Below are 10,788 nucleotides of genomic sequence, written 5' to 3' on the forward strand. Positions count from 1 at the left end.
GAGGTTATGCCGAATGAGCCAAGTATTTATCGCCAGGAGGGGTTACTTACATGGCAGAAAGTGGTTTTTCCCGGGTACGGATTTTATTCTTCTTTTTGCTTTGGCCCACAGGAAGCCGTGGACGGTGCTCTGATGACGTCCTTTCAGCTTTGGGTGTAAAGATAACCAAGGACTGGCTGCGCATCTTGGAGACTGGGGAACACTCGTGCAAGAGTATATACAAGAAGTAGGCAGGGATAGGCAGGACGGTAATGGCACTGAGGATTGTGAGCAAGACTTTGGCCCATGATGGATAACGGCGGACTATTTCAGTGGACTGTGGAGAAAGGGGGAGAAAGGGGGAGGAAGGGTGAGAGGGTCCAGGTTGTCTGAAGTGAGATGCACAAGAGGGATGGGGGAGAGGACCCCAGGCAAGCGACTGCATAACGGAATCCCCAGGGAAGGAGATGGTTCAGTCCCGCAGGCAAAAGCGGGTTGAAAGGTCTGTCCCCACTCCCTAAGCAGGGCGGGGGGGGGGGTGTCTGAGATCTGGGGCCTGAGGAGGAGGCTCACCGTGCTGGAGTTCCAGGCCAAGTAGGTGGTGGGAGTCAGATGCAGGGAGTGAAGGGTACTGGCCAACAGGGTTAGCAGCATAAAGGGTGTCACATAGCACCACAGCCAGTAATAGATCGGGAAGATGGGGCGGCCCAGTATGATAATCAGGTCTGCGAGGAACCTGGGCGGGAGGGTGGGAAGGCTTCGGAAGGGCCGGTGGAGCCTTGCCCAGTCTTAGGGGCGGGGTCCGTCTGAACCTAGCCTAGGAGAGATCCCCCCACAGTTCAAGGGGTGTCCAATCTGCAGCCCAGGATGGCTATGAATTGCGGCCCAACACAAAATCGTAAATGTACTTAAAACATGAGGAGGTTTTTTTTATGATTACGTGTAGCAGTGGATTTGCTGTGTGGCCCAAGACGACTCTTCTTCCAGGGTGGCCCAGAGACCCCAAAAGGTTGGACACCCCCATCCCTGTTTACTTTCAAACCAGTCTTCTCCCCTCTAATCTGTCCCTTTGCGGGCTAATTTCTGTCCCAGCCCCAGGATTAAAAAAAAAAAACAACTATCTCTCTTCACCTTCAGGGTGAAAGCGTGAGGGCCTCACACGGGCCAAAGTACACTTAGGTCGTTTCCTCAAGCCCACGCTGCTTTCTTTGGTACAGCTTCTTAAACCTGTCACATGGGCAAGTCTGGTTCCGGCCGCCCAGAATGCCCTTCCCTTCACCTGTCTAGATTTTATTTCTTTATCTTAGGCAAAGGAGTAATGGAGGGTGAGGGCGGGAGAGGGGAAGAGAAACATGAATGGGGAGAAACATCAATGTGTGGCTGCTTCTCATGCGCCCCCTACTGGGGACCTGGCCCACAACCCAGGCATGTGCCCTGACTAGGAAGCGAACTGCGATCCTTTGGTTCGCAGGCCGGCGCTCAATCCACTGAGCCACACCAGCCAGGGACCTGTCTAGATTCCGTTTGGGCATCTCCTCCTTGGCCAACTCTTCGGTCTTTAGCTGGCAGTCTGCATTTCTACAGTGCCCTTGTCTGCCTCTGCCACAGGCTTATTGCCCTGCCCAAGAATCTGCTTTTCTGTCTTCGTCTTTGGATTCTGAGAGAAGAACCCAAAGACAATGTATCCCAGTATCCCCAGCACTCCTCGCGAGGCCTGCCTGGCGCATGGGAAGCCCTCAGAAATATGTGAGCACAGGCGAGCATGCGAACGAGCCAGCCGATGCCAAAACCACTATCACCTGGGAACGCCACCACCCTGGGACGATGCCATGCTTTTCAAGTGTTAGCATGTGTACCAACCCCTGAGGGGTTTTGTTAAAACGCAGCCGCAGGTGCCAAGGTCTGGGGCGGAGCCTGAGGCTGCGCATTTCTAATAAGCTTCCAGGTGATGCCAATGCTGCTGGTCCACAGAACACACTTTGAGAAGCAAGGGTCCTGACTACCCTGGTGAAAGGGAGGCCTAGCGCCCTGGCTGGTGTGGCTCAGTGGATTGAGCAGTGGTCTGCGAACCAAAGGGTCACCAGTTGGATTCCCAGTCAGGGCACATAGTTGGGCTGTGGGCCGGGTCCCCAGTAGGGGGCGTAGGAGAGGCAGCCACACATTGATGTTTCTCCCCCTCTCTTTCTCTCTCCCTTCCCCTGTTTAAAAGTAAATAAAGAAAATCTTTTTTTTTTTTTTTTTTAATTAAATTTATTTATTTTTTGAATTGATTATGCTGTTACAGTTGTTCTATTCCCCCCCTCCATTCCCCTCCACCCTGCCCCCCCAACCCCACCATTACCCCCTTTAGTTTATGTCCATGTGTCTCAAGTCCTTTAGGTTCTAAATTTCCCAAACTATTCTCGCCCCCCATCTATTTTCTATCTACTGTCTATGCTACCTGTTTTCTGTACCCTTCTCCCCCCATCTCCTCCTCCCATTCCCCTGTTGCTAACCCTCCTTGAGATCTTCATTTCTATGTTTCCACTCCTGCTGTAGCTGTCCTTTGGTTTGCTTTCGTTTTAGGTGTGGTTGTTAATAACTGTGGATTTGTTGTCCTTTCACTGTTCATGTTTCTTTATCTTCTTTTTCTTAGATAAGTCCCTTTAACATTTCATATAATAAGGGCTTGGTGATGATGAACTCCTTGAATTTGGTCTTATCTGAGAAGCACCTTATCTGTCCTTCCATTCTAAATGAAAGTTTTGCTGGGTAGAGCAATCTTGGTTGTAGGTCCTTAGATTTCATGACTTGGAATATTTCTTTCCAGCCCCTTCTTGCTTGTAAGGTCTCTTTTGAGAAATCTGCTGACAGCCTGATGGGGACTCCTTTGTAGGTGATTGTCCCTTTAGCTCTTGCTGCTTCTAGGATTCTTTCCTTCATTTTAATTTTTGGCTAATGTAATTATAATATGCCTTGGTGTGTTTCTTCTTGAGTCCAACTTTTTTGGCACTCTCTGGGCTTCTTGGATTTCTTGGAAGTCTATTTCCTTTGCCAGATTGGGGAAATTTTCTTTTATTATTTGTTCAAATAGTTTTTCCACTGGTGGTTGTGTCTTTCCCCCTTCTGGTACCCCTATAATTCGGATATTGGAGCGTTTAAAGATGTCCTGGAGGTTCCTAAGACTCTCCTCATTTCTTTGAATTCTTGCTCCTTGACTCTTTTCTGCTTGTCCATTATTTGCTTTCTTCTGGACCACTGCATTGATTTGAGTCCCAGTTTCCTTTTCATCTCTATGGGATTCCTGTGGAATTCCATTCATTTCCCTTAATTTAGCCTCCATATGTTTCTCTAATTTGTGGCTGTAAACCACCAAATCTGTAAGGAAGGTGATGACCAGTCTTTTAAACTGTGCGTCTGAGAGTTTTGCTATTTCTTCGTCATTTAGATTTATCTCTGGGGCTTTGAGTTCTGCCTGCGACATTTTTGGTCTGTTCTGGCCCTTTAAGTGGGACAAGCGGCGCCTTGGAGTCCCAGGTCGCTGGGTTGTGACGCTGTATGTGGGGGCGTGGTCAGAGCGGGAAATGGCGGGCCGCCACCGCCGCCGCCGCCGCCGCCGCCGCCGGGCTGGTCCAACTGCTCACTCCCTCACTCGTGCGCACCCAGGCAACCACAGTCAATTCGTTGCCACCGCCTCCCCACTGTGTCGCTCCCCCGGTGGGGTGCTCGGCGGCTCACCAGGTCCAATCCTGGGTTTGGAACCGGCGCGACTGGATTTGCGCGCCCGGATTCGCGCGCCCGGATTCCGCGCCCGGTCCGACCGAGCCCTCCTTTGTAAGTCCTCACCGGAGGCCGGTTTCGCCCCTTACCTAGGTCAGGCTGAAGAATTTGTTGTTAGCGGACTTCCGAAAAATTCAGTTTTCCGTGTTCTGGTTGTGTTTTGTGATGCTAGTATTTAGTTGTCCCTAAACTTGGTTGTGGGAGGAGGCAGGCACATCCAGCTAAACCTCCATCTTGGCGGAAGTCTCAAGAAAATCTTAAAAAGTGTTTCTTTTTTAAAGTAGGGCTGGGGAGCACCTAGGGCTTGATATAGGCTATTCACCGCTTTGCTATTTTACATCAAGTGCCCCCGGAAGCCAGCCCGCGCCTTTCTCCTTCCCGCCTCCCCGGGAGCTGGCCGTGACCCTGGGGGCAGACAGCTGCTGGCGAGGGTGAGAGGGCCTTTGCTTCCTCAGGGTCCTTAGTTGTGTGGGCACCTCAAGAGAGATTCTGGGCTTGGGACCTCACCTCCTGGCCCCATAGATCCAGGCTATGGCCACGTTCTCCAGGATGAGAATGCAGGTGACGGAGAGAGGCGCCCAGTAATCGTCCAGCAGGGTCACGTAGTAGCTGCCCGAGGGCCTCACGAACACGAGGCTGCCCAGGAACATGAGCACACAGAGGCCCACTGGAGGGACAAAGCAGACTCGGGATGTGCGCCGGGCCTTGGGAGTCCCCTGGGGTTCATTATCAGCGGTGGCCACGGGTGGGAGTGGGGCCCTAGGTCAGGGTACCTGTGAGCATCTCTGGGTGTTTCCTAGTGGACGAGAAGGTGTCCTGGAGGGGGGTGACGATGCCCTGCAAGATCCCTATCATGGTGCTCAGTCCCATGGTCACCAGAAACACGAAGATGATGACGGCCCACCAGGGGGATTCGGAAAACACAGAGGTGATGATGGTAATGGCCACGAGGGGCACACCTGGACCCTTTATCACCTGGGAGTGAAGGGAGGCGTGGGGAGGGCTCAGAGCTCCGTCTACAGGGTCCTCGCTTCACTCCTGTCCCCTCCTAGGAAACTGTCTGTAGCGCTTTTTTTTTCTTTATTTTTAGTCAGAGGGGAAGGCAGGGGAGAAACAGAGGGAGGGAACCATCAGTGTGTGGTTGCCTCTCACGCATCCACTACTGGGGACCTAGTTTGCAACTCAGGCATGTGCCCTGACTGGGAATCCAACCGGCGACCCTTTGGTTCACAGGCCGGGGCTCAATCCACTGAGCCACACCAGCCAGAGCCGCTCATGGACGTTATCATGCTCCTCAGGCCTTGAAGCAAAGGGCTTCTTCCTACAACAGCCGCTGGTCTAGCAACGAACTGTTCTGTGTTGCGCTGAACGGGCTTGTGGGACCTTGAGTACTCGGTGCTGTAGAGACTACAGTTGGCTTCTCCCAAAAGGAGACGGCCAAGGTCGTCTTGGTCGTCCAGGGTGCTGCTGGGAACGCCCTACTGGCCGCTACAGACAGACAAGCAGAGCTGCTATTTCTAGCGCCCTGGGGGAGTGAAGGGAGCTCTAGGGCCCCACCCTCCCGGATTCCACCCTCCCCTGCCTACCTTCTCCAACTGCTGAGATAATTCACAATTGGACAAATAGGGTACAAGCTCGCTTCTGACCCGTTCCGGGAGCGCGCCGAACCACATTGGGTAGCTGGAGCTCAAGTCTCGATGCAGGCCGTCAGGGAGGCCGAGCTCAGGGGGCAGCAGCCCGGCAGACACCAGATTCATCACTTGCTCAGCATTCCTGGGGACAGGGGTAGAATCCTTTGAAACCATTTTGGCCTTTGAGACAACCTCTCCGCTCTTCTATTGTAGGTGAGAAGGGAAATCACTAGCTTGGTTTCCGGTCTGGTTTGAAGTAAAGGCTGTGCAGAAGCTGAGGTCCTGAGAATCACGGCCCGTGCGTGTGGCCTGACCCCCAGGGCCCCCATCACAGGGGTGTCCGTGTGAGGCCAGAGAGCTACTGACTTCATGGACCCCTGAATGGGTCTTCCCCGAGGTAGCATTGAGGGTTCCAGGACCCTCATCCCCTCCTGGAAAAACCACAGGCTGACATTGAAGCGACTCCGATTTCTTGACTTGTTGGCCTCTCCAATCTCTTAACTCACAGTGGCTTCATCTGGGACACTCCAGCCACAGTCAGCTAGTGAGCCTTCCGCTTGCCGTGCCGAACCTGGTCTCGGTGTGTACGTGATACTCTCTCTGCCCAGACCCACCCTACTCTGCCCTCATTCATTCTACCCCAGTTCTCTCCCAACACCCGTTCTCCATATGGCAAATCCCTACGAATCCTCGCTCAGCTCTCTGAACTCTATTGGCTGCCATGGAAAGCTATTCAAGGTCTATGTTTAGCCCTGGCTGCTGTGGCTCAGTGGCTTGAGTGCCGGCATGTGTACCAAGGGGTCGCCAGTTCAATTCCAAGTCAATGCACATGCCTAGGTTGTGGGCCAGGTCCCCAGTAGGGGGCGTGCGAGAGGCAACCACACATTGATGTTTCTCTCCCTCTCTTTTCCTTCCCCTCCCCTCTCTCTAAAAATAAATAAAATATTTTTTAAAAAGATTTATGTTTATAAGGTCAAATCAACTAGTTGCAGAAAGTAGTATACTATGATCCAATTATTTAAAAAATGGTGGGGTTTTTTAAAAGATTTTATTTGTTTATCTTTAGAGGGCAAGGGAAGGAGAGAGGGAGAGAAACATCAATGTATGGTTGCCTCTTGTGCGTTCCCTGCTGGGAACTGGCCTTCAGGGAACCGGCCTGCAACCCAGGCATGTGCCTGGACTGGGAATCGAACCTCAATTGTCTGGTTCGCACGCAGGCCCGTGCTCAGTGCACTGAGCTACACCAGCCAGGGCCAAAAATGGTGTAGTTTTATATATTGGTCTATGAGTGCATAATATTTGAGAGAATATGAGCACCGGTTATTTGTCAGGAGACAAGGTCAGCTCAGAACTGCCTCCACCAGGAAGCCTTCTCTGACTGCCTCCAGGAAGTCAGAAACTCCCTCCTCTGGCTCCTTATCCGTTCTAAGGTCAGTTATTATCTAGTTTGTGATGATCTGTTTAGCATCTGCTTCTTCAGAAAACCGTGATTTTTCTGAAATCAGGAAGATGGTCTGATTCACCGTCGGCTGTGTTTCTGCAACTCCACGCGGGGGCTGGCAGATACGGGCTGTTATATCAATAAATATCTGATGAGTGTTTTTTGAAACGAATACCACAGGAGAAGAAAACAGAGGAGAGGCGATGGAGGCTCTGGTGCCGCGGGTGCCCCCATGGTTTTGGTCTAATGGTCCAGCCGAAGGGATCCCCTAATTCTCCCATAGTAGCCTCCAGTTTAAGAATGGGGCAAACAGGCAAAAAACACCTTTAAAACCCTCCAAGTTTGGGGTTTTTCTAGTTTAGAAAGACAGCTCTTAAAGAGATACAGAGATTTTAAGTGTCCCTAAGGTTTAGGACGCCCTCACTTGAGGGACCCATGTTGACCGAGCCAGCATCCCTGAGAAACGGGGTTGTGGGGGGGGGGCCTAGGTTGGATGTCTGTGAGCTACTCCTGAGACTCCGCTGTTTGCGATGACGGGCCCCATGAAAGACGGAGCTCACTTCAGGTAACACTGTTCGTTGGCCTGTGTGGCCAGGTGGCCCATTATGGCAAATACAAACATCGTGGCCATCACTGAGGTCAGCAGGTTGAGCAGGGACACGGTTAAGGCATCCACGACACAATTGTTGGACCGGGTCACGTAGGAGCTGATGGCGGTGAAGCCGCCCAAGCCGGAGCCCATGGACAGGAAGAGGTGGTAGCTTGTGTGACTCCACACTTTCAGAGAGTACAGGGCCGGCACCTGCGGGGAGAAGGGCCGAGGGAGTCAGGATGGGAAGTGGGGGGTGGCGGGATGGAAGATGAGAAGAAGGGAGTGAAAGCAGGAGCTAAGAGGGCCTCTACCAGACAGGGAGTCATACTGTTCCTGACACCCCCAATGGAGGGAGACAAGGATTAAAGGGTAGGGGCACCTCACCTTGGCAGCCAATAAACTCTTCAGACCATATTCCGCCCCGGTCAGCATGAGGCTCCGGATAAAGACACAGAAGAGGATGATGTAGGGAAGGAGTACCAAGACGTACAGCATCTGGGGAGGAAGTGCGCCTCGGAGAGTTCAGCAAAGGCGGAAGCTGGGATAAAAGGGCCAAAACTAGGGGGAGTCACGCCCCCAGCTGGTGTGGCTCAGTGGATTGGCTGCTGGCCTAGGAACTGAAAGGATGGTGGTTCGATTCCCAGTCACGGCACCTCCCTGAGTTGCAGGCCAGGTCTTCAAGTTAGGTGTGTGTGAGAGGCAACTGTATCTCTCACACATCAATGTTTCTCTCCCTCTCTTCCTCCCTTCTTCTCTCTCTCTCTCAAAGTAAATAAAATCTTTAAAAATATATGTATATATTACAATACCTCTAAAAAATAAATAAAATATTTTTTAAAAACTATGGGGAATCAGAAGTCCGATTAAGATGAGTAAGAAGCCAGAGACCTCCAGCTATCAGGTTGGGAGAACATTTGGGGTCTCTGGGGTCCATTGAATTAGTACGTCAGAGGGCCCCTCACCTTCCTGGTGGACTTGAGCCCTTTGATCATGGAGATGCAGACCACTAACCAGGTCACAAAGAGAGAGACGCCGAGATGCATGACAGGCAGCCCGCCGATCTCGATTTCGTCCGTGGCCTTCAAGGCTTGCTCGTACCAGAAGTAGGTGGTGGGATTTGTCCGTGTGCATTTGGGATCTGAGGTGAACTGGCCGTGGAGGAAACGGCAAGACCAGGTGCCCCCCTTCTCCCCTGTGCCTGCCCCTAGTCTCTCCACAATCCTCTTTTCCCTTCACTCCCCTGGCCTCTTCTCAACTCTCCCGCTTGCCCTGTCTTCCCTCTCTCCTCACCAAAATTACTGGAGTTCCTCAGCAACGGGCACATTGCCCAAGGCAGTGGCAACTGAAAAGACTCAACCAAGCAGAAGAGACACCAAGCTACGAACGTGCTGTAGTACAAGCCCACGATGAAGCAGACCTAGGGATCACGGAGACTGCTGGAGGCGGGGGAGGAAGGCAAGCCGGCCACAGGGAGCGGATTTGACAGAGGGAGCTGAAGGGACTTGACCCACGGAACCCACTCCAGGGTGATGGGGATGAAGGGCGGGCCTGCTCAGCCCAGGGCTCCTCACCACGAAATTGGTGTACCCCACGCCACCAGTCCAGGGACTGATGACCTTCCACACGCCAATGCTGCCCTTGCGCATCCTCTGGCCAGCCGCCATCTCCAGCAGGAGCAGAGGGATCTCGATGAAGAGCAGCATAAAGATGTAGATGAGGAGAAAGCTCCCTGTGCAGGGGATTTAAGGAGCGGCTCTGAGAAACATCTGGCCTTTCAGCGCCTGGACTTTTGGGGGTCAGTCCAGGAAAACACGTTCCCTACCAGTGACCTCCGTCAGGGCCACAGGCATCAGGCTTCAACGATTTCCACATCCCTCACAGTCCCAGGTGGCCAGTCCCTGGGCCCCCAGTTCCTAGAAGACCCAGACCCCAGCATCCTGATAAGCCCAAGTCTTCAAATACCCCGCCTTCCACCCTCCCAATGTCCTTCTGTTCATGTGCTTGCCTTCTGCCCCCTTGATGACCCCAACTCCTCAGCCCCTTTCAATCTCCAAGAACTCGCCCCTTCCTGGGCCCAAGATCCCCGGTCCCCAGACTCACCACGTCCATTGTGATAAAACAGATAAGGAAAGCGCCAGATGGAGGTCGGCCCCACGGAGAAGCCCACCTGGGCCAAGAGGTACTCCATCTTATTGTCCCAGCACGGTCGGTCAGTGGCAGCGGCAGCATCCTCTGCCTCATCTGTGCTTATGGCCTCCACTTCTTTGAGATAATTGTCCTCAGACACGGTTGAGGAGCGATCAAAAGTCTGTCCCTCCCTACCTGATTCCACAGACAACGACGCCGACTTTAGAATCTTGGACTGTGAGAAAGTAGACATGGGCGGTTTGGAATCTGAAGCTCTAGACATTTGGGAGGTGTCATCGAAGTCCTCCATGTTTTCTTCTACAGTCTACAACCTGGGTAGGCTCCGACTCACTGTCGACCTGAAGGACACCAAGAACTTGAGCCGTCTGCGCGCATGCGCGCGTGTGGGAAAGACAAGAACTTTCCTGAGCCCTCCCCAACCTTTTTATCCTTATGTGGATAAGAACATGGAGTCTCCACTCTGAAAAAGCTGCCAAGAATACGCCTGCCTCTAGAAAATAATAATTTAAAAAGTAGGAACCTGCATGGTCCTGTCAGGCAGTCCTCACCATGTACGAAGATCTCGGCCTCCAAGGCAGCCACTGACAGCGAGGGCTGTTGGATTTCAGCCTTGGCAACCGGCAACCTGGCCCGGCCTGCGGCTGCTGGATGCTGGGCGAGTGGGAGCGACGCACCGTGCGGCCAGGACTTCCTGCGCACAGCGACTACCACGACCAGCAGCAGCACGTGGGCCTTGGGGGACCCTCTGCTCCTGCCGTCTCGTCCCCCACCCCAGCTGCCACAGGATCCACTCTAGAGAGGAAAGGTTGTATACGGCGGCCAGATGGTGGGGTTCCCGCAGGCCTGCTCCTGGCTTTGCTACCGCTCCCACTTCGGAATCCCGGACAGTGTGCTCACGCTGCGACCGTTTATCTACCCCAATTATGATCTGCGCATACTTTAATATATGCTGCAATCAAAGATTATCTAAAAAATAAACATTGCAAAAACCCTGAATTTCTCTACCGTAAGAATAAACAGAAAGTGGATTTTTTAAAAAAGATTTTATTTATGTACTTATAAATATGTTTGATTGATTATACTATTACAGTTGTCCCATCCCCCCCCTTTATTCCCCTCCACCTTGCACCGCCCCTCCCACCTGCATTCTCCACTTAGTTCATGTCCATGGGTCGTACATATAAGTTCTTCTGCTTCTCCATTTCCTCTACAATTTTTAACCTCCTCCTATTTTCTAC

At 52.5% G+C, this 10,788-nt stretch overlaps 1 protein-coding gene across 1 annotated transcript; it reads right to left on the bottom strand.

Moving 5' to 3' along the window:
- Positions 1–46: 46 nt before the first annotated feature.
- Positions 47–9,839, bottom strand: LOC119046028 (orphan sodium- and chloride-dependent neurotransmitter transporter NTT5-like). The gene is made up of 10 exons (XM_053659674.1): positions 9,503–9,839; positions 8,974–9,131; positions 8,693–8,819; positions 8,365–8,540; positions 7,371–7,612; positions 5,325–5,511; positions 4,512–4,713; positions 4,246–4,405; positions 553–715; positions 47–316 (listed from the first exon to the last, which is right to left on the bottom strand). The coding sequence occupies exons 1-10, from the start codon at positions 9,837–9,839 to the stop codon at positions 47–49; spliced, it is 2,022 nt and encodes a 673-aa protein (XP_053515649.1).
- Between the last annotated feature and the right edge of the window lie 949 nt (positions 9,840–10,788).

The sequence above is a fragment of the Artibeus jamaicensis genome, unplaced genomic scaffold (genome assembly GCF_021234435.1).
Source record: "Artibeus jamaicensis isolate MK-2021 breed Jamaican fruit bat unplaced genomic scaffold, CSHL_Jam_final scaffold_804, whole genome shotgun sequence".
NCBI lineage: Eukaryota > Metazoa > Chordata > Mammalia > Chiroptera > Phyllostomidae > Artibeus > Artibeus jamaicensis.